The sequence below is a fragment of the Antennarius striatus genome, chromosome 14 (assembly GCF_040054535.1).
Source record: "Antennarius striatus isolate MH-2024 chromosome 14, ASM4005453v1, whole genome shotgun sequence".
NCBI classification, from domain to species: domain Eukaryota; kingdom Metazoa; phylum Chordata; class Actinopteri; order Lophiiformes; family Antennariidae; genus Antennarius; species Antennarius striatus.
Genome location: NC_090789.1, coordinates 4,424,591 through 4,448,912, shown reverse-complemented (window position 1 = coordinate 4,448,912; position 24,322 = coordinate 4,424,591). Strand labels below are relative to the sequence as shown.

Genomic DNA, 24,322 nt, shown 5'->3' with positions numbered 1-24,322 from the left:
TTACCAGAATTACATATTTATTTACCTGTGACTGCACGCTTAACAGTAATGTTCATTTTAAAATGTAAAATAAAAATGAAATTACCTTTGTCACTTCTTTGGCCATGACGGCTCTAACAGGAAGTGATTGCAAACCAAAATCTTGCAACAAACCATAGCGAGAAACTTTCAACTCTTTTTATTGAGAGTAAACTTTGCACTGACACTTTCATTTACAGTTTTGGCCACACATCAAACCTCCCTTATGGACAAACTGGGAATGTTTTAAGTATAATCAATGAGAGTGCAACTGCATTTTTTAAAGTTCTGTAGTGGTTGGCTGAGGGAAAGTTAATATATAAATATTAAATATATATATATATAGACTTAAAAATGGTGCATGTTCATTCACTTCTCACCAGAAATCCAATCAATCATGAAAACAGAAAGTTAATAATACACACATGTTCTCTGCAGTGGATTAGATTGAAACATTAACAACCTGCTTGTGCAAAAATTAAAAGCTCCCCAGTGCTTCCTTTTTGGTGAAACCAGTCAAATTAAAATAAATGTGTGCAGCCATGTTGTAGAAGGCATGAAAGGACTGTAATATTACGGCATGTCAGCAGGCTTCATGAAATTTCTTCATCAGCATTCAAAAACTATCGAGCACCTTCACAGTTTCATGTTCAGATTGGTAATATGTTATTATAGGGCTTTAAAAATCAAGATCATATCCAGTTCTCACAGTAAAAACCAGCTTCACACTAATTAGAAGCAATTCATTTCCAATTCCATACCACATTCTGTATCACTGGATCCATTTGGAAAGTAGAGGGAGAAATTTCAATTAAGACTCTGCCATCAGACCGGATATGTTTACAGTTGTTTGGCTTGACATGAAAGTATGATTAAAACACTCCATCATCACTGACACAACAGGCAGTGTTTGAATATTTTGTAAACATTACAATTGGGAAATAAAAATTGAAGATAAGGGTTGAATAACAAACTCATTTAAAAAATAACTAAACAATTCACATTACAAAAACATCTGAAGTCTCGGATGAAAAGGGTGCTACAGTGGAAATTCTAGCAGGTAACGGACACATAATTTTTTCATGTTGCTTTCAACAGAATTGTCAAAATAGGGAACAACTGTGGGGATGAAGTGAAGACACACCCGAGGCAACGGGCAATTGATCCTAATGTACATCAAAGAAAAACAGAATCCATCCCATCTCCTATCTGTAGTACAGCAAGGCTGTAGTAGATAGCAGTGGAATATGAACAAAATGAATTCATTTTATTCTGTTTTCAGCATCGTCTGATTGCTTTGTCTCAGTTTTCATTTCAGTTTTTATGTGCAAACAGCCAACGAGTACACTCAGTCCACAGAGTGTAGACACGTCATATTATCATTTCTTTACTACCGTGGTTATTCAAACATCTATCTTGTGAGCGGCATCAAAACACACTTACTGTTGGATTACAGAAAATAATTGGAACATCAAAATGTTGTAATTATTGGCTTGTAGCATTGTTGCTCAATCTTTCACACGTTTATGCCATGATAAAACCCACGAGTGACTGACATGAAGATGATGTAGTGAGGCAAAAATGATCAATATAGCATTTTGCATTAGTGTCAATGTGCAAAAGTCCTGTGTTGCAAAAACTGAGCCAAAGCAATAACAAAATATTGTGAATGAAAGAGCATTGCTGATAAAGACAATATTTTAGAACAAGTGGTTGCGCGGTGCAGTCAACAGGGAACGGGGGGGATCAATACCCCTTGACAACAAGCACCCACCCGTGTTGCCAAGTGACTGAAGACCCACAGGAGTGCTGCTCTGTAGCTGTGAAACCGATCTCTTGACTTCCTTCTGTAAAGTATTTAAAAAGGACACACCCGTGTCACAAGATCCGCACACACATGTTGAACTGACTTGATGTTTACCGAGCAGATCAGAGCAACCACAAAGGAGGGACCAATAGTGTGTTGGACGCGAGCAAAGTAGGCACATTGTGCACGAAGGTCCAAAACTCAGAATCAGGCCCTCTGATTGTACAGTACGCTAAACGAGCTTCAAGGTTATCATATTTTGGCGCTCTCAACAGGCATGAGGCTGGATCAACGTGTCGATAACGTGGGAGTGTTTGAGGCAAATTTGGATTTTACTAAGTTCAGCACCAAAAAAACCCTTTCCCCTGGACAAACAGAATACATACAGGAGACAGGGAATAATTTAATTAAGAAAACAATAATATGTGCAGCATTTCATGTGTTATGAGATCAGTAGCTTTCTATTGATTCAATGTTTTACACACTCATTTGTTTCAAAGATCATTTTGGACTTGTAAAAAAAAAAAAAAAAAAAATTGCGTATGACATCATCTTCACTGGACAAACTCCTCAGGGATGTTGTCCTCTCTAGATACAGTATAATACACACCGTAAACACTCTACTCCCAAAGACGTACAACTTTCATTGTGGCATCACTGTAAAATCTCAAACCCCCCCCCCAGTCTTTTCTTCTTTTAATTCACTTTCATTTCCATCTCTTCATCCTCTCTCGTCCTGTGCTTGGTGTCACGTTGTTCTTCCTCCGTCACACCAGGTGGACTTGTTCTTCCCACTCCTCAGGCGACTGGTTCACCTCTAACTGAAGGATGAGGTCCAAGTCTCTCTCTGTGACCTGGGCAGTGTGTGCAGGACTGTTTCCAGATGGGGAGTGTGAGCACGAGTGTGTGTGTGCTTCGTCCAGCGACAGGTCAGCCACACACCCTGTGTCCACACTGTCCTCACCAGACTCTCTGTGATCCAGGTCCAGACTGCTGGGCCTCGACGTGGTCGGACGCTCCACGCCAACGGCACCTTGACGGGGGCTCGCTGACACGTTATCCATTTCTGGCCTGCCCACCAGGGGCTGCCAGATGGGGGCCAGGGTCACCTCCCTGGAGGTCTGACTTTCTGATTCGGTCTCAGTGTGTGTGTCGGGGGAGGAGTCGGTTTCTGTAGTGGGAGGGGAAGGGATGAGGGCCAGACTCTGAGGGTTGTTCTCAGGGTTGATGTTGTTGTTAAACCAGGCCATGATGTTGTCCAGCAGCTGGGCACTGGCTGTCGGGTCCAGGGTTTCCAGACTCTGAGGGTCACTGGGGGTGAAAGGGGGACCCGGGGGGATCACTGGTGACAGTAGGAGCTCCGGCTCCAGCTCTGGAGATGGGAGGCACAACTGGGCGGGGGGCTGGAGGTTTGATTTTGGTGGGCACTCGAGAACATAAACAGCCTGACGCTCCTGAGTGCTAGAGCTACTGTGTTCTGGGTTGTGAGAGCTGTCTGCTTTTAGGGGGCCGTCATACGTGGCTGCATGCTCCTGGTTGTATGAACTACGGCGGGTCTGGTGATAAGCGTGTTCACGTATGGAGGAGGCAGTGTGTTCAGCCTCAGCTGAATAACCTCCAGTGTGGCAGTAATTCTGCTCTTTGCTGTCAGAGCGAGGACCCGTGACGCTGATATGATCAAGCACATATGAAGCGGTCAGTACATTCTGGTTCTGTCTATGGCTGCAGTCGCTGTAAGCAGTTTCAGTGGCGTAGGGGGCAGTGAGTGTACTGTGGATGTATGCATGGTGTGAGCACAGCTGCTCCTGTGTGTGTGTATCCAGGTCATAAGGAGTGGTTATGTTCCCCAGTTTCATAAGGCTGTCTCCCAGCTCCAGCAGCTCTGCACTGAGAGAGGGAGGCGGGGGAGGGAGAGGGAGGGAGTTAGACCTGGGAGGCTGGTAAGTTGAGTCTGTCCTGCTGGGGGGACGGGGAGGATCCAAGAAGGAAGTGGGGAAGGAGGACCCTCTAGCTCCTGGAGGACTGTCTGTGTTAACGGAGTGGAAAGCAACATCGCCCAGGTCTCCCGCGGTACCTGGCCTCCTCTCCTGTCCTCTGTCAGGTCCTCGTTCCAGCTCCACTCTCCCCTCGAGGTCTTCATCCAGACCGCGTTCCCTGCGGGACTCTTGAAGGGATAGCTGGATGGCCAGCAGGATATTTGGGTCGTCTTCATCCAAAGAACCCAGTGCTTTTCTGCGGCCCTCACTTCTCTCTGGAGCATCTGGAAGACAAAATAAATTAGAACAAGAACTGCTGCACATCGTTTAATAACTGAGCTCACTGACCACACACCTTGAATGCTTTGACCAAGATTCATAGAGCAATAACTTAAAATCCAATTTGCTGGTTGTCTAATGCATTGACAAGTCAAAATGTATTGATTGAGACTGAATGGAGCCGGGCTGATCCTGAGGTTTGTGCTATAAAAAATGTTTCTACCGAGTATGATGTGAAGGTGAAAATGATGCACACAGTGTACAAAATAAACTTCATGCTTGCTTTTTTGCCTTGTGGACAACCTTATTTTTGTGAAAGCCCTAAATATAGAATTGTAAAAAAGTTTCTAGACCTATGTTGTCATTTCTCCTGCTGGTCTCTGGTGTGTTGCTGCCGCTTCTAAGGTTGTGCAGACTCAACATATCTCCTCTGCGCCGGGGCCTGTGTCTGCGACGGTACTGTATGTCAGCATAATCCTGCAAAGGAGAATTCAAGCTGAGTAAATTCAAAACAGGTTCTCAAAGCCGTTTTTGCATGTCTGCTTGGTATCGAGCAGGTTCACCATCTCAAACAAAAGGACAAGAGACTACAGTTTGTGCTTTGTGGAAAATTCAAATATGGTGTTACCTGTGACTGTCTGTCTCGCTCTCCTGCTCCCAGGACGGAGTGACGACTTCCCATCTTTAAACATGAACAAACTCAGTCAGATGATGCTACGGTCATGTATTAGTTAAGTCACTTAACCCTCGGACACTCTTTAAAATGGCTACACACAATATTTTGGAGTTAACATGTTCTCCCCGTGTCTGGGTGGGTTCTCTCCGGGTTCTGTTCTCTCCGCTGCAGCTCCCTGCTGCAGCAGAAAAAGCAGTTCGGAAGATGAATGAATGAGTGTTTATATGGACATTAGAACCCTGATATTTTTCCAATGGGAAAAACACAAAATATATGATATCTCCAAAAACGAGGTGATACTTCTAATAAAATATTTTATTTGTTGTATTAGTTTTTTGACAGAGCTCAAAGTTTTATGCAATACTTTGCTGGTTTTTCAGACAGCGTGCGTTCCTGGCACGCAAGATTTAAATGCACTTTCATCCAATAAAAATAATGACGATTTCTATTTCTCCACTTAAATTTCGAACCCGGAAAACGTCGTTATGTTTTGATCTTCAGAGCAAGCATAAGCTGGAGAGTCCCGTTGGGTTTCTCTGTCTGTTAAAGTGCTTTGAAATGTCTGCTGATGTCATTAAGTGACATACAAATACTGTAAAGGTTAATTGATAGATTATCACCATCACTCCAAAAAAGATGCAAAAGTTGGAGAAAAAGAAAGTGAGAATGAGTGCTTTCTTGCATAAAAAAAACAATCAAAAGTCAATGAAGAAAAAGACAGATATTACTGACAGATATTACTGAAATGTCTGTGGAGAAATCTCTGTCAGCTTGGTGCAGTGTCCACAGGAGAATATATGAATTAAAAGGCAAAGAACACAATTGAGTAAAAATCAAAAGTGAAAAAAAAAAACAACTATTACAACTTTCCTATTTCTTACAACTTTTTTATTTCTAAAACTGTTTTTTTAAATGACTACCAGGCTGTAAAATTTTGATAAAATATATTTTACTTTTTTTCTTTTTCACTCCAGCAGTTATGATGCTATTAGTAAAAGCATTAAAATTAAGTTTGTTTAGATTTTATATTGTGCTATTGGCAAAACTCAATCCTTGCGTACATTTCTACCGTATAGTGTTTATACTTTTGGGATACATAAACGTCATGTTGGGATGAATAAATTTGTCTTGAAGCGCATCCCAGGGATGCACTACTTTCTTGAGGTAAAATCTTGGCCGGGACAGTCGGTCATCAAAACAGAGGGCCAGGTTGACTTATTTGAATCTTTTCACAGCCATTGTTGCTGCAAACATGGGTTGACCCGTCACTTTGTTCCACAAGCCCTTTACAGACTCATGTTGGGATTTGAATAAACCTGCTAAAATGAATAACCCCTGGTATGCACGCAACTCCTGTTGATTCAGCTCCATCCGGTTGTTCACCGTCCTCCCCTGCAGGTTGGTAAAGTTTAAGATGAGCTGGATCTTTTCAGAAAAAAACAACAACCTAAAAACACTTTCAGGGCTTCTGATTCTGGCCACAGCATAGCCAGATGACCCTTGGGTCAAAATGAAGGGAGAAACAAAAACCAGTCTCTACATGGGAGGGAGAGCATAGGAACTCTCCATTTCTTGATGTCTACCAAGAGGTATTAGATTCAGCAGCCTCTTCCTCCTCCACTCTCCAGTATGTATTCCTCGCTGGAATCCTCCTGGCTCCATGATGACTCTTCATTACTGAGAGAGTCATCAGAGTCATATCCCTCACTGCAAGGAGGAGACTGCAAAGATGCAGAAAATGCCTGGTCTTAAGTAAGGTGTCGCTTCATCGCTGGTCTCTGGAGAAAGGCCACCTTGTGTGCGCACAGGGAAAATCTGCTATTCTATACACTTCAAATGACAGGCCTTAAAGAATTTAGAAAATAAAAATGAAAGAAAATTACTAGCAAATTTCCTATACAGTAATCCCTCATTAAACAAAAAATAAAACAAAACAAAATCCACGATATAGCAAACAAGTATTTATTTTATTATTTATGTATAATTTAAACGTCTATGAACCCTCCCTTTACTGGTATTAAACCACCTATAAGTTGCAGCACATCTGGGAGCCATTGCAATGGTTTCACAAAGAAAAAATTCCACTTCACAAGGCAAAAGTAAACTTGCAGGAAGAACCGTGAGTCTGGGAACACAGTGCACACTTGGATGCTGTCAGCCAATAGCATGCGCGTACGGTGTCACGTGACTACAGCCAATGGGAGACACTGGCTCCTCGCCTCTCGCTCTTACCCTTGTCCTCGATGAGATGAAACTTACATTTCACCAATCACAATATATAATATATACCTGTATATAATTTTAAAAATCTGCAATGTTTTTTTGGTCCCCGAGAGTTAAGGTGAGTCACTCAATACAGGTTTGACACGTTGGACATGAACAATACAGTTGGACATGAACCAAAAAGTTACAGCACATGTTAAAACAGAAAGAGATTTTTTTTTTTACCTCAGGTGATGCAAAACCAAGGTACTCCCAGTCCCATGATCCTCCAGGGTAACTGAAACAGAATGCAAACACAGAAACGGTGCTAAGTGTAACAACTATGAACATGAATCGGACAATTTCACTTCAACATTCAGTTTTGGTTTATCAGATATTTGCAATTTTTGATATTAAAAAGAGCAAATAACAAAAAACAAAACATGTAACGTGAGTGTGTTGGTTCTTACTTCCTGCGTGGAGGCTCTGGAGAATCGTTCGGAGCGACACCACGAGCCACTGACGCCAGGAACTCTTGCCTCTTCTGCTGCACCAGACGAGCAGCGCTGATGATCTTGTGGCAGGGCGTCCTCAGGTACGGACGGTTGACCTTCTGGGCCAGATCCTCCACCACCATCTCCAAATCCGTCTGGGAAAAAAATCATCAGGAGACTATTACAAGAAAGGAATTTATGATGTTGATTTATGATGTTGCCAAATAATGTAATCTTACAGAGGTTGCCGAAGAAACAAATTTGAGAAATATGAAAAGGTAGTTGTTAGATTATCTCAGGGTTTAGCTGTGATACAGTATGTATGCACTGACTCACTTGCATGAGCTCAAATATCTCTTTCTGGGTGCTGCCTTGCTGCAGGAAGAAGCCGTATGGGTAAGAGCACTTGAGGACACGCCGCGTCTTCAGCAGCTCACACACTCCATCCTCAATGAACCGAGTGTCAGGAGGAGTGCCTTCACCTGGGCCAAATTATCAGAAACAACAAAGTCATCAGAGCAGAGATTGAGAGCACAATCTCATTGTCCAGCTCAGTAGAAAAGACACTTACGGCAAATGAAGGCTCTGCTCAGCTGCTCCATCTTCTCTTTAGCTGTTTTCAGCAGTTTCTGCTCCAACTGAAAGGAGGGAGGGAGGAGAGAATCATCACTTTGGAATGAATGTCTCAAGACGATTTTCAGAACTTTTTTCTTTGTCATAAATTTGTGTTTGTGTAAAGGTTTTTTTTTTACCTCATAGCTGTGTTCATGGTTCTTGAAGCGGGTGTAATAGTGCATGAAACGATCGAGCTCCTGGAAACTTCTGTGCTTCTTTTCAGCCTGTGACCAAAAAAACAAACAAAAAAAAAATCGTGAATAATATTTTCTGTATATGGCAGAGCTTGTGTGTCACCAGCCAAATATATTCAGTATTTTTCCTATATGCTGGTGTTTATACCTCCACAGTCATCTCCTTGGACTGCTCCTCCAGCTGCTGGATGACCTCGTAGCGAGTGCAGCGATAGTAGCCTCCTGTTGACGAGCTGTGCTTCTTCCACTCCTCCAGACAGATCCAGCAGAAGTCATACTTACACTACACAACGAGAGACAGAGAGAGGAGGGATCCAATGGTAAAACAAATGAGGGAATAAAAAAAAAAAACCTCTCTAGCTAAAAAGGATTAACTTGCATACCTTGGCACACTGCATGTGGTTACAGCCCTCATTCTTCTGGATGGGCGACTTGCAGTTGGCACACGGTTTGGAGTTGGTCAAAAGCCACAGGCAGTTAGCTGCATCCTCATAGGCCTCACTCACACCTGCCACTGTGGAAAACACACACACACACAGACACACACACACACACACACACACACAATCAACAACTGCAAGGCAGATACAACCTTCAGTCAATATCAATGTCTTTAACGGCTACATCACAAAATACATTGACACATCCTGGAGAGCCGTGCTAACTACGGTGTAACTAAAACGATCTCCTGTGTCGCTGAAAGAATGGAAACACAAACATGGCAGGAGCAGCTTACACTCCTCAGGCTTCATCTCTGTGACTTTCTGGAGCCAGTTCCTCCACATCTGACAGTCACATGGCTCATGGGCCTCGCCAAGGCATTCCCTGGGGACACAGGGCGGCAATAAACGGAAAATTAAGCATTCTAAATCACAATTAGACTGAATACAGGTAAGTCAGAAAGGAGAAGGGGAAAAGTACATTAATTGTATAGTTTTCAACAGGACTGCTGTCACACAATAATGTTTAACACACTGGCTTCTTCTTCCTGCTGTGGAGGGGCAAAACGAGATTTAAAATTAGACTGCGATCTTATGAGTGAGAAACAGAAGATAACAGGAACAATGCCAAAAAACAAACATGAGTTAAGTGCGTTTTTGAGCATAAGGAGGGCACAGATGGATAACCAATGAGTAAATGTCAGGCTACCAGCAGAAGAGATGACCCTTGCCACAATCGACTGCTGGAGAGGGCAGCAGGGGGAAGCTCTGTGGGTCGCTGTCCCCAGGGCCCGGTCGGGTCAGTCGCACCGCCCTCTCACAACGTGCAGCCGGACACCAGCGGATGGCAGGATTATTCTCCACGAATGCCTGCAGCAACAACAGAAGTCAGACATTTTCGTTCAAATATGCAGCAAGAAAAGGTCCTGAAACAGTATCTAAATGAGTTTAATATTTAACCTTGATGTCAAACTGTAAATATCGCTGATCCATCTCTCTGGAAACCACGCTCTCAATCACATGCACTGGCACAAGCTGGTAGCACTCATAGGCTGGGCAGAAGATATTGTGTGCATCACCCTCCTGAATCTTTACATTGAGGAACCTGAGGAGAAAACAGGAAGTAAAGGAAGAATTCATCCATAAATGCTCTGAAACACTCAAGTATCCCGGGACGTTTACGCTCAAAACACAATCCCTACCCTTCCCAGCATGCTCTGCAGAACTCATGTCCACAGGACATGTCCACTGGATCCTCAAACACTGAGATAGAACACAAACAGATTCCACACTGCAGGGAGACACAAGACAAACGCATTATATAACGATGAGACGATCCAGCACAACACTACTGACAATAACTTCATATCACCAGTTTTTGAGGTGAAATAGTTTTATTATCTTTTAATTATTATGCGCCGTAGCGCTAATTCTGAAAGCTACATCACAGCAGACGAGTCATGTGTTTGTGTGTGATCACACAGAACAGAAGGACGCGTCATCGCTGGAAAGGTGGACTATGACCTCCATTGTTCTGGTGAGGTTAGTCATTAACCAGCAATGATCAAACAAAAGAATCGACTGACAGTCGGTCAAATGTTTAGCTAGCATCAGTTCTTATCTGTGTAAGACAACACACACACTTATATATCTATAAAACACGGCTGTCCTCTCATTACAGGAGCTACTGGGATCGTAATCTGGATTCAAGCCACCGCTGAGGCGCTCACCATAGACAGGCCCTCCTCTCCAGGCGTGAGGCAGCTGTCGGTTGGGGAGGTGAGGGTGAGAGTGAGAGGTGAACGTGGGGTTCTGGGGGTGCGGGGCGAAGGAAGGGTGTCCCAGGCGTTGTAACCGCTGGGTGGGGGAGTGGGCACGGCCACCCCTGATCGCTGGCAGCAGGCATCAGCGTCCGACATCCAGGCTTCCAGGAGTTTTTCTCTGTCCCAGTCTGACAGAGGTTACACAAGTTAGGAGAGAATATGCGCGTGATTTTTGAAATCACAACAGCAGCGCCGTGAGGGTTTATGAAGGTCTCTTGAACATCAACTTCCTCTAACAAGCAAACACACACCATGTGCTCGGAGCAGGGCCTCGGCAGTGAAGAGAGGGGCTTGCAGCATGTCCGCTGTCTCCACGATCAGCATGTCTTTCAGTCTGCGCAGGTCCTGAAGCTTCAGTCCCTCATAGGGCTGAAAAGACGGTTGAGAAACATTAGATGAGAAAGAAAGAAAAGAGAAAAAGGGAAGAGGTTGGTATGTTGGGAATGAAAGATACATGATGTGAAGTGGGTGCAGGTGTAAACTGTCTTTTCACCCAAAACTGTAAACATGCAGACAAAGCAGAAAAATCTTGGACAAACACAACCCAAGTGTTGCTGTTAATTAATGTTGTTTCTGTTTAATATTTACCACCAGATAGACAAGAATGTCAAGATTCAAAAAGTTAGGATTTCTTGTTTTTTTCTGTCTGAACCACCAGCCTGTTCAAAATGGGACACTTTTATTGGCCGTATAAACGTGGCTATGGGTAGACAGGGAGTCACAGTTTTTATGCTTTTACGCAGGCAGCAGCAGTATTAATAACGCAGAACTAACTGTAAAAAAAGGGCAAGCCAGTGAGGCAGCAAGAAGGGGATGTATATTTTTACGAAGCATTGTGTGTACAATCTACAACTCTAATATTTTTTTTAAAAAAGGGGAAAAACGGTCAAAGGATAAAAATAGGCAGGAAACATTTGACACAAGTGACATCATATGATCAACAAATATAAAATGAATAACATTTTTCAGTTACCATCATATAAAAAAATTCCAAATCAAACTGCAAAAAAATAAAAGTTGAAAATGCTCTTGACATAAAAACACAGGACTGAATGTTTCCCGTTACTGTGAGGATATTCCCCAAGAAGAGAACTTATCAAAGCGGCAACACTGACTAAAATCTGTGACCTTGCAAAACAAAACTAGAACATTTGTCGGAGAACACAGACGTCTCCACGAGGAACAAGATTGTCCTCACTCTTCTTTGGTCTTTCGGCTGGCTAAATGCCGCTGCTTCTTGTGTTTGGATCCAAGTTTTGCTCGTTCATAATCTAGCTCAGAGACATCGCCAACAATTGCATAAGTTCAAATGTGCACCGAAATATAAAAATAAAAAAACATCGAGATGCAGAGAGAACATTTATTTAACTCTGACTCCTATCAAACCTGTTAGGTATGGACAGACAAAGGTGACCCTATGCCAACAATAGTGGAGGCGTAAAAAGATAAAACACTAATTTTAATTTGAACCACCTACTTTTCACAATGGTGATCTCACCTCCTTGTATTGCAGCAGGTTGCTTTCGCCGTGTGCGTCTGTGTTTGACTGCTGAGCTGATGACGAGGAGAAAACCATCTGCGACTCCAGGCTGAGCGCCAGCTCGGTGTGGTGATGCCGCTCCGCGTGGTCGCATGGCGTCAACTTGTCTTCATCCTCCACGAAAAGGTCTGCTTCGCACTGGATTAGCAGCTAGATGGAGGGACAGGGACGGAGAAAACATGAGAACAAAAGGATTGGGAGGACAGAAGCGGATAAAGGAGAGGAAGATGAAATGGAAGGAAGTCGCAACAAAAGAGAACAAAATAAGCGGGAGGTGACAGCAAGCATGGCAGACAAAAAAGAAAACAGGAGGAAGGAGAAGAGGAAGAGTAAACAAAGATGTGATGGCAGAAAACAAAAGACATACCAGACGTGAAATAGACAGTGACACATGAAGAGAGAGGAAAAAAAGACAATAGGAAGGGAAAAGCACAATGTGAAAGAGAGAACATTGTGATGGAGATGAATTGAAGCAGGAGGGAGATAGGGAATATAAAGGTGGAGAGAAGTCTTCACATTTTCTGGGTTTTCTTCCTACAGGCTGTTTATTTTTCTTTTAATCCAGAAATTGAATTTTCAAGGCAGTACAATCTTGTGAAAAACAAGAACGGAAAGAAGCGTTACTGGGGATCGGACGAGTCAAAAAACACAAAGCAGACCTTCGTGATGACTTTACTGGCGGTAAAAAATCAGAACAGATCCAATCACAGACACAGAGACAGGAAATCAAGCTTGTTCTCTTACCTCCACGCAGCTCTTCATGCCCGCGGCGGCGGCGTAGTGCAGACAGGTGCTGTGATGATTGTCGGTGGCGTTGACATTGGCCTTCTCATACTGGCCTCCCTCCAGCCTGGCTCCAGTCCAGTTCAGCATCAGCTGGCGTTAGGGGGGAATCCACCAACACACACACCGAATGACATTGAGAGGAAATTCACGCGTCAGCTTTGTTTCACGTGTTCTTTAATACACTTCGTCCGTGCATTTTGTACCTGTAGGCAGTCGGCGCGACGCTGCTCGTCCCTGTGGGGGCGGGCCAGTCGCGGCGACAGCGCTCCCTCTGACAGCAGCAGGATCTGTGGCCCTTGGCACAGCACATGAAGGCATGTCTCGTTGTGTACGTTACGCTTATTGGGGTTTCCCTCTTTACTGAACAGGAAGGACCTTTAAGTAGCAGGCAACAAAGAAGGGATTGAATTAAACACTACAAAATAGTAGAAAGCGAGGCGGAAAGACGGCCTCAATCAATCAGGGAGTGGAAAAGGAGGTCAAAGAGAAATGAGAAGAAAACTTAAGAGAAGGGTGTGGATGAAATGGAAGATGTAGGGATGGATGAAGATGAAGTGAGGGTGATCTGTAACAGTATAATAGATTGTGAGATGAATGATGGTGGGCAGGAAGAGAAGCAGAGGGAGAGACAAGATAGATGGCAGAATATTGACTATTTCTGTTTAACATCTCAGAGATAATGGATATGCTGGCTGGCGTTTACACACACACACACACACACACACACACAGATGGATGTACCACTTGCACTCTGATCCAGGCTCTGGCTGCTGTTTCGTAAATAGTATTTCTTTGCTGTTATCCGTCTCAATCTACATTTGCTGATTAGTTTTCCTCTTATTTCATTCGGCTCCACCTGTTTTTTCCGTCTCTAGATTTCTGTTGCCTTTGACGGCTTTCTTTTAACATCCATCTCTAGCCTTAATTTACCTTTTCTCCTCCTACCATATGATATTCTCCACATTATTTGATTGCACCTGCAGATTAAGAAAATCCCTGTTTCATAGAGCAACAACCAGCATTGAATTCGTGTTTGAATGTCTCCCTTTTTCTGCTTTTTCTTTTACTGCTGTCCTGCTCGACCAATTTTGACCTTCTTATCCTGTCGTCAGCCACCAGCCCCTGTAGCCTCCCCCTTATGTCAGTGCACTGCCAATTCAACCACACAGCAATAATCACTAATTATTCCCCTCTCAACCACCAACCCCCACGGCTGCACTGGGCTCGCAAACACACGGCAGACAAACCCAGTATCAGTGTAGTAGAAATAACAATCCAGAGGATGTCACATACGACCGTACAGCAGTTTGATGAAGGCAGGAAATGTCAAGGGAGAGTTTAAAGCCGTGCAATTCGCGGTGAAATGATTTATTAGTTTGTGTCGTGTGGTTGAAAAGCAAACTCGAGCCTTGAGGTACTTCTAAAAATAAAAAGGGAAGTTATTGGAGTTCTTCAAAAAACAGAAACTCGGTGGCTCACAATGAGTACCCAAGTCACAGAGGTTTATTTACATATTTTTCTTAGACTGTTTTTTCCGTCGTTCCGGAGGAAGGGTTACACTTCCTGAACCTTATCCGTGTTCCAGTAAGCTGTGTACTTGTGATTTCCCACAATCTCAGGGAATTTCTAGCCAAACTGACCATGGAGACAACAAGAAGACAGTAAATAAACACGGAGCAGACATCTTTATGAGTTTCTATGCTGTCTGATATTTTTCAGCCATCTATCAGTCTGCATTTGTCCAACTGACCTGCCGGGACAGAGATTTCCTGTGATGCTTATCAGAAGCAGAGAGCTGCATTCAGCACTCCTCTCTGACCCTTATAGGTTAGTAGGAAAGGACGCAAATAACACACCATTATTCACTGTGTTGTGTTAATGGAGTTGAAAACATTGAGCAGTTGTGGAGTCACAGTTCTCCCCTCCAAACACACTTTGAGTGAGCACACATACAGATGCAAGATAATTGGAGGAAGCACAGACAGCGACTGAGTCACTGCATCAGCTGTTTGAGTCATGACCAGCGGCTTGATCGTCGCTGACTGGAGAGGAAGTATAAAAAATAAAAAAAACAACACACATCAACTTCTTTCCCACTCATTTTTTTGGTTTGACCTCGTCAATCGAGTTCCAGCCTCTGATTGTTTCCCATCAGATATCATAAAAATCCAAGGGGTGTAAGCTGGTGAGAATGCATGTTCATCTGTTCCAAGGAAGTTTGCATAAAAAGGAAGCACTCAAACTTTGCATGCTAACTCTGCTACAAATTCAAACACTCTTAAGGTGGAACTGGTCTGCCTCCTTAACGGACAGCTCGAACTAGTTTCTGACACATTATGCAAATATTTTCCTCAGTTAAAGTCTACTGAACTTTAACTGTTTCCCCTGCTGGGAATAGGTTCCTCATAACGTTGCTGTTTGCAGTTTTGTTAAATCAGTCCTTTGTAGGTCTGAATACCAGCATTCCTGCTGGGTGATAAACTTTCCTGTGCCTGGAATTATATGCAAACATATCTTTTGAGACTTTTTCTGTCTTAATGTTTTATTTATTTTTTTTAACATAGAAAGAGAACGTTATCGGTTGCAACATAGATCTAAACATTGATGGTAGAGTGCGTCACATCTCCATCATCATTCAAAGAGTACTTTCAGAAGGTATCATCATCTTCTTCAGCAACATAACAAGCGCTTTTCTTCTTTGTGACTACAGCATCGGTGTTTACCTGAGCAGGCGTGTCATGGCGTGGCGGCAGACATAGTGCAGAGGCGTGTTGTGCTGGTACTGCTCTCCGTATGACGCGTTTGGGTCCAGTCCTTCCCTGAACTGAGGGTTTCCCTCATACAGCTGCCAGGCCAGGATCTCGTCGCCCCCAACCAGGGCCTTGCGAAACTTGGTGGCTGTGTTACCCATGACTTTGCGCTCGCTAAAGGTTGTCTAACGGGAGCTCCAGCAGATGCCCGTCGTCTACCTTCCAAGCCTACAACTCCCTCCTCCTGCTCCTCCTCCTCCTTTCACCACAGGTCACGACTTAGATCTTCATGGCTCAGTGTTTTCCTACCCTGAAGGGAAAGAGAGAGAGGGGGGGTAAGACTGATTAGAGGAAAAGGATGATGGAATAAGGGACATGAGAGTAGGACAGAATTAGAATGAGTTGGGAGGGAAAAAAACTGGTGAAGGTAGGAAAAAAGTACACCAAGACAGAATCCAGAAAGACGTAGGGAGACAGATGGAAAAGGGAGAAACGGATCAATCAATCCGTCCATCTGCTGTGTGGAGGGAATTATGCCGTCTTTCCAGGAAAAGAGGTAGAAAGAAAAGAAACGAGAAAGTCAAAGAGATAATTATAAAAGCAGCAGACATAGAGGAAAGGTTAATCATATCCAAACTATTGAGTCGTCAGTCGGTTGATAAAACAGTCAATATTGCCACAGCTTGCCGCTGTGACTCCAGCTAGCTTGAATTTGTGAGGACTTTGCATATTTTAGACTGTTTACATGCTTTTCTGCCACTGGAGATATGAGCGTTTGAGTGTGTGTTAAACCATGCAGCACTGATAGGCCAGGCCATAACCAGTTTATCTCTGCCTCACAGGAAATACATCAAAAAAATCACAGCTATGGCTCCTGCAGCTCAGTTTGCTCGACCAAAAACAGCTTCTGACCTGACTGTAGACTCACAAGTTATTATATCTTTAACCTTTCTATCCATGTTAAATTTACTCTATTGGTCTAACACAAACTAGACCACCTTTAAAACAAACCTGATACAACACGGTGACACAAACATGCAGTCTTTCTCATACACAATCACCATCTCTATCAAGGGGTTCAACTTTTCATCTGTCTTCACAATTTATCGCTCCTTCTCTTTCTCTCGCTCTTTCACACAGACCATTACATCCTATAATGAGTGGAGCCTGCATGTGTGTGTGTGGGCTGGTGAGGGTATCATTACAGTCTTCATTCTATGGCCATCTGTCTGGCCCTCACAAAGAGCCACTTTAAGCTGGGCTACAGTTGGCCACTGCCTGGCTGGGAACTGGAACATTTGAATAACACAGGTTGCTGCCTTTAGTTTCTACGCCCGTAGACGGAGCCCGAGTGAGGGGAAAACACACTGACAGACGGAGGCAAACAGGCCGCAAAAAAGCCCCCCCACCAATGGCTAATAACAGCCAACATCTTGGAGGTTGTGCTCCTGTGATATATTCAGAAATCAAGACCACGTGTCTCTTTGTGTGTCTATCCAGAGAGGTGGTTGTTGTGGTGGTGGTTGAGGGGGGGTGGTTAATAGGTCAGTCTGTGTGCCTGGCCCTCTGTTTTATACTCACTGGTTTATTTCCAGTTCACTTGACTCCTCTGTGTATTCCCGACTGTCTCTTTCTCATACTAAATAAGGACACAAATTCGGGACATGGAGGAACTTTGGAATTCCAGGGATTGTAAGTCTAGCAACTGACTCTGTGCAGTGACGCGCACTCATGTGCCATTATGAAAACCGTTCGAGCCTACAGAGAGAGAGCAAGGAGGATTTGAAGTGTTTCACCCCAGGCTGACACTAATCTTTAAACTCATCCAAGACCTTAAGGTGTGGAAATTAATAAAACCCAGATCACAGGTAAGCACAGAAAAGTACAAATGCTATTCCCCATGGTGATAATCAAGACTCCACAACTCACAAATTCCAAACACATGAGTGTTGTCTGATAAATCCTGCTGACTCAAGCCAGAGTGTTCTTGGTTTCCCGACAATCGAACCAGAAAAACCACACAATTAGACAAAATTAAACATTAAAAAAAAAAAATCACTAATTTCTTGTGACTATTCATTCATTCATCTTCAGTACTCGCTTCTTCCTCTGTCTCGGGATCTGCTGGGAGCCTATCCCAGCAGAATTGCGGCATGAGGCAGGGTACACTCCAGGTGTGATGCCGGTACACCACGGATCTACATGAGATCAGTCAATCCATTTGAAGTGCATGTTTTTGGAGGTGTGTGAAAGCCGGAGAACCCCTAGAGAACCCACACAGACGCTGGGAGAAAATTCAAACTTCGCACAGAGCGGGACGAAAACCTGGAACCACAGTGGGTAGCGCGTTAACTCCCACAAAACTCCAGCCATTAGTTTCTGATGTCAGAAAAGTAAAAGTAGCCACTCTGTGTCACCGCAATTTATTCTTCACCGTTGCTATGGAGACCACTGATCATCGAGTGCTACCTTCACGTGGCCGTAATGGACTTGGAGATACTCTAAGATAGAGGACTCAACTGAAGAAGAACCAGAAATATGATAATCCTTACTGTTTGGACAAAGGTTGTCTGTGTTTGGACAGGTTGACGACTCTTGGATGACGGGAAAAGACATTTGAAATGTTTCATGCCATGTCAGTAGGTTTTATATGGAAAAACATGGAAGGAGATATTCCTTTGATTGTGGGTTTGAAAATCACTTCAAAATCGAATGTCACGAAAGCATCAAAGTCTTTTATTGTATTGGGAGTTTTAAGCTTTTTTTGTTTTGTTTTTGTATTCTCACAGTATGACCTAATACAGTCAATAAAAACTATAATTACTTCTCAAATTAAATGCACTCCTGGTAGGAATCCTGAGTATTTCATGCTTGTAATAAAATAAAGACTACTTCATAGCTACTCAACCCAACTCGTCAGGTCCTCAAACTTGAAACATATTTATCAGTGGAAGGTGTTTAAAAGGAAAAACTAGTTTTGCAAACTTGCTGCCAATTGACAAAGATCGACAAACATATCTCAGTTAAAGTCTGGGTGGATCATTGTTGATATGTAAACAATCAGGATCATCTACAGCCAACTCGAGTAAACAAGAGTTCTGTGTTGTAATACTGTAAGTTAACAGCTCAACATTCACCTGAATTAGCCAGGCCACCGTGGATCAGCTCAGTATTGAGGCCAGACCTGGTGTGGTTCCCCCTGAAGAAGTGTGTCAGCACGAAATGGAGCACAAAACAAACAGCAGCCGACTTCTTCGTGTTTCTGTCCATGCGGCCCCTTCTGTTCAAGCTCCTTTGTTCAACACTCTGTGGAAAGCTAGCCAAAAAACTGGAAAGCAGGTGTTTAGGTGTACGTTTCCAGAATATTACCGACAAAAAAGCTTCGCCTTTAGTGGTCAAGTTTCCGCCTGAGAAAACACCCCCCCCAGCAGCTAACCTTTCCTGCCGACAACGAAGCTAGCCAAGCACCGCGGTGTCCCAGGTGTTAGCGCGTTGTGTTAGCCACAACTACCGACCCTCCATCGGGGTAACACCAAATCAACGCTGTTTTACTCACACAGACGTTTCACTCTGACAGTCGTCGCACATCAGGAAACCTTCGTAAATCGAGGGCCATTATCTTTTGACTGTCATTCGCATCCCCGGCTGCTTTTCCGCTGAACCATCCTCTCTGCCACCGGAGCCGGCGGAGACTACGGTGATGCTGCTCGGAGCAAAGGGGCGAGACTGGCTGGATGGCTTCAGTATGTTGTTGTGGCTGCCAAAGAGAAAAACGTAGTGCGCATGCGCCACACGCCGCGTCACATGGAGAGCTGTCATTTAATTGGTTGGTTTTCTCGTTGGTTATGTTTGGCTTGCTGTTGTGTTATTGTTACTGAAACGTCTTTTTTAAAAAAGTGTTTTAATTAATTTGATTTATAAAGTTGTTTTTAATTTTTCATTTAATTAGAAATTTGGAGATGAATTAAAATTAATTAAAATTTATACAATTTTAATTTAGTTTTTTTTAAAAAGTGGAGATTAATTAATATTAATATGAACATTTAATTTTAGGAAGGCTTGGCTAAACATATTACAACGTTGGAGGAAAAATATTGAACCTGCATTGTTTATTACATTTGTTGGCAAAATAAATTATTTTTCAGCTGTTTGCATTGACCAAGCATGAACATTTTAAATAAAACAGGTGTTATCCCATAGGTACACAATACAACACAGAATTTTGACTTTATCAACAACTTCACTCTCAAAATTATTAAAGCCTTAATAGCGTCTAGTTCTCTGCAGAACATCTTTTGCTGATATGAATGGAGGCAAACATGATGCGTAGCCAGACACCACTTTCTGGCAGCAGTCCTAGGGATTCTTAGTCCATTCCAGCGATTCATGTGACAGACCATAGAATGTTCCAGGATTTCTCCTGAAACCATGCCTCAGTGGACTTTGAGGTATACTTGGCATCGTTGTCCTTTTGGAATGTGCAATGACGCCTAAGCTTCAGTTTCCACACACATTGTCCTCCTCCAGACAAGGCGCTGATCCATAGGCCTGAAAATGTGCATTTTGCGTCATCACTACACAGAAATGTGTCCCAAAACTTCTATGGCTTGTCTGGATTATTTTGAGCATACTGGAGTCTACTGTTCTTGTGTTTTGGGCTCATTGTGAATAACCTGAAGATAAATCATGGAACTCAAATGTACTGTATGTCTGAATGAATAAAATCCTTGGAAGTCTTCTGTGGAATGTAAGGAAATAAAATTAAAGTGTATTGTATTGAGCTACTTAAACTGTTCTTGAGATTTGAGTTCCAAACAACTGAAATTGATCCAGTAATTCCTGGTATAAATTATTGGTTTAACCATTGCCCTTCAAACTGCATAGCATGTGACAGTGTGTGAAAGGACATTTTTTAAAAACAAAAAGATGACAGAATTCTTTACCTTGTTGTGATGTGTTTCTTTTGTCACTTATTGTGCTTAAAATGCTCCAGAGTTGTATTAAAATACACATAAGGATTTATATCCTAACTAATAACAATCACCAAAGAATATGACTAAACTTTTGACTCTTGGTATATATATATTAAAAAATACACATTTACTTCAAAGAAACTACCCCAAAAATGTGCTTGTCTTTCAAGCCTCAAACAGAGAAAGCTTCATGTGGATGGTAAACCTTGATGATAATGATTGATAACCATCATCAACCCTGTAGCAGTTCTTCAGAATTTATGAGTCACTTTGGAGAGGGACTCCATCCTCCACCACTTCCCGGAGATAAAAACATCTTTTTATTTTTCCAGCTACAGGAGGCCTACCCCAAGGGCAGCTTGATCACTGTCCCATGGTTGTTCTCCAGCCAATGGAAGAACAGCACCATCTCCCTTGCTGGATGCCATGTGATGTCACCTGATCCACACCTGAACCTGTAGAGAGAATGAGAAAACACTTCCACTGAAAATGATCAGTACACCCATAACTCTGTTGGTTTGATTGATTACTAAACATTGTGAGCTACTTAACTATAGAATTTTGTCTTTATATGAGTTTAAACACATCTTCTTACGGTTGTGATGTACATACTTTCCTATTTTTCGTTAGTTCAGTCATATGCATTTATTACACATTTGTCACTGCCAAAATCTGTTGAACATTTTAAGTAGGGGATGAAAGAATCCATACATGTGTTAGCTTTTAAAATCTGGTACAATTGAAACTGAAATTGACTAGTATGTAAAGTCATGAAGATTCATAACACAAAAAAAGAAACAAGGGCATTTTCTTGTCAGTGTTTATGACTGTGTTTAATAACTACTGTATTAACGTCAAGTGTGGAGCAACAAGTCCATTTCAGTAGGGGGCAGTGTAAGATAGAAAGACATGCACTGGTGGGAACAATTGCCACGCATTTGAACTCCAGAGGACAAAATATGACACATGGGAAAAGCTTATAATGAGTCTTGAGATTTCAGGAACCACCATAAAAATTCATAATCAAGAGGAATGTGTCCCTTCTGCCTTCTATTAAGGTGGTGTATTTAAGAAAGAACAATATTAGTTAGGTAGATCAATGCACAAGTCAAAATATGATTTAAATTCATCCTGATCACCCAGATTAGAAATTTTGCGAGTGTTGTCATATCGGCTCCAGCTCTTATTGGCAGAGGCAACAATGCTCAATTATGATTTACAACTGAAAGCTGATACTCAACAGTCCCGTTCACCTGCTGATCCACATTTCTCCCAGCATGCACATGACACTCCTGGAAGTGTAACCCAAGAGGTATTGGTGTAAACACTGCGGTATTTTAGCTGAGGACTTTAAAGAGGTCACTGGTTCTCATATTTGGTTTTCTTCAATTATTTTACCTCTTATGTGCTTTTTACATCATTGGGATTTAAGAACAAAAATAAAAAATAACATGCAGCAGTCTTATTAAAGAATACTTGAGTGTACTTTAATAATAATTCATAATTCACAATCAATTCATTATAGTTCCTAAGTTCAAAACTCAGTCGGAACCTCAGGAAAGTGTCAAGCAGGCTTAAAAAATTTGTAAGGTGCTTCATAGGTCATAATTATAATGATCACAAGACAGGTTTAATAAGATTATCACACAGACAACTCCTGTCACAGGTATGTTGGGACACTGACATACATACTGTACACTCCCACTTGAAAATGGACGACTGAACACAGAATGAGGCCCTGAGCTCTTTGTGGTTCATAGTGATGCCCCACCTAGTGCCACTACTACTAATAATAAAGACTGTCAAGAGTCTACTGTCAACGTCAGAGCAGGAAAACACAGACTTGATGGGTGCATGGGAAAAAAACCATTTAATTATATTCATGAATGATTTTTAAGGAGTCATCTGTCATGAAAACATTTATAATGTCTTGGGTTATTAAAATTATAACATGTCATGTCTGTATGTAGAGGCAGGCAAAATATAATTACGGTGGTATGTTGATGTGAATGCAGTGTCTTCTTTTTGTTACCTCAACCACACACACACACACAGACACACACACAGACACACACACACACACACACACACCAACCCATATACTGTATAGTGCAGAAGTGTACTTGCACACACCTAACCTGCCAGCACAGTGGTGTAAAAATGACCTCAAAATCCCAGGCTCCCTGAGGGTCACCTTATACTCAGGTGTGACATTACAGAGAAATGCATGCTGGGAAAGCCCAAAGGACCACAGAGATACACACTCCAAGTACAGTATTTGGATATCAATTGCAGGGAGAATAACTTAAACTGTTTCAACTGCTTTCCATTCAGATAAGTTATTTATGATTCTAAGAAATAATACTACCCTCTTTGTTTTAGCGAGGTGTCTGTGTAATAATGATTGGAGATAGCGGGTGACCAGATATCTCCACTTCAGTTTTCATGTTATATGTACTATATGTTATAGTAATTAGTTTTTACACTTTCATTATCATATAAATAGATTGATGCCTTTTTAAGCCTATTTTCGATGAATATTTAGAATTTATTACAATAGTTGAACATTTTGAAATATGGTTCTATTGCTTTGTTTACAAATATTAGATAAAATCAATTAATCTCTCAAGTCTGAACACACAACATAGCCCAGCACACACACACACACACACACACACACACACACACACACACACACACACACACACACACACACACACACACACACACACACACACACACACACACACACACACACACACACACACACACACACATTTGCTCTATGTGCATGTGACTGCTATTTCAGCCTTGTGCTCCAACAGCTTTTTCAATAAAGTTTGATGACTTCAAAATATCCCAGGTTACAACAAAGTCCTCTGGCCTGTTGCGACGCAGGCCAGGATTTAGCAGCTGCCTGGAGGTGTACCTGTTCAATGTCTTCCAGGTGACTCAGAGTGGGGAGGAGCCTGAGAAAGGAGCCAAGAAAGGTAGGAGGAGCCAGAGGGAAGTGGGGGGAGGGGGCGCTGGGTGTGGCAACATGCCTTTAGCACATTCTTTGGAGCAACCGCACCCTTCAGTTCAGCCTCTGTATACCTGCTGATTCTTGTCATTTCATAGTTATCTAGGCAAACACTTGGCGGACCATACCTTTTGACATTAATTAAATACAACAAGCAGACACACAGTCACACACATGCATTCTTCTTCTTTCTTATTTTACACAATCATAGTGTCTTTATAAAACCTCCCACAGCCACGTCTCATCAGCCAGCTCTCCTTTCATCTATCACGACGTGAGTTGCATGAATTGGAAACGAGCACACATTCAGAGAGCTCAGATCAGGGAGGCATACCTCTATGAGGAGGGTTGAACACACAACCATAATCAGAAGTGTGTTTCTGTTAGAATACCATAAAAAACAAGGTGTGTTCTGTTTGTAAGTGTTTCAGGACAAAGGACATCCCATACACACACATACACACACACACATACACACGCACAGATACAAACACATACACTCACAGGCTGGTGTAAGTTTGTGGCTTTCAGAGAATTAAAAATAGTGTTAATCAAAAGTAAACTTTACTGGCAAACCACTGCCAAAGCCCAACAGTGGCCTCGTCATAATCCTGTAAACATAATATTCGGGGAACTATTAAACCATATTTAAATCTGGTGAATCTGGCTTTCTTTCTGCACACCAGCCTATTTATTGATATGATCAAAACATTTTAGAAAAAAAACA

The 24,322-nt window shown here is 42.5% G+C and overlaps 1 protein-coding gene across 2 annotated transcripts; it reads right to left on the bottom strand.

Moving 5' to 3' along the window:
• Nucleotides 1-163: 163 nt before the first annotated feature.
• On the bottom strand, nucleotides 164-19,337 carry LOC137607022 (ankyrin repeat and IBR domain-containing protein 1-like). Of its 2 annotated transcripts, none has more exons than XM_068332432.1 (21): nucleotides 18,738-19,337; nucleotides 15,574-15,910; nucleotides 13,054-13,225; nucleotides 12,809-12,940; nucleotides 12,023-12,214; nucleotides 10,776-10,893; nucleotides 10,432-10,652; nucleotides 9,904-9,992; nucleotides 9,662-9,806; nucleotides 9,411-9,571; nucleotides 8,998-9,086; nucleotides 8,645-8,775; nucleotides 8,410-8,544; nucleotides 8,205-8,291; nucleotides 8,024-8,090; nucleotides 7,789-7,934; nucleotides 7,429-7,607; nucleotides 7,205-7,256; nucleotides 4,709-4,762; nucleotides 4,434-4,557; nucleotides 164-4,085 (listed from the first exon to the last, which is right to left on the bottom strand). In XM_068332432.1, the coding sequence occupies exons 2-21, from the start codon at nucleotides 15,759-15,761 to the stop codon at nucleotides 2,593-2,595; spliced, it is 3,975 nt and encodes a 1,324-aa protein (XP_068188533.1). In that variant the 5' UTR covers nucleotides 15,762-15,910; nucleotides 18,738-19,337; the 3' UTR covers nucleotides 164-2,592. The 2 variants fall into 2 exon arrangements, with proteins under 2 accessions (XP_068188533.1, XP_068188534.1); XM_068332433.1 differs by having other exon boundaries at nucleotides 19,157-19,337.
• Between the last annotated feature and the right edge of the window lie 4,985 nt (nucleotides 19,338-24,322).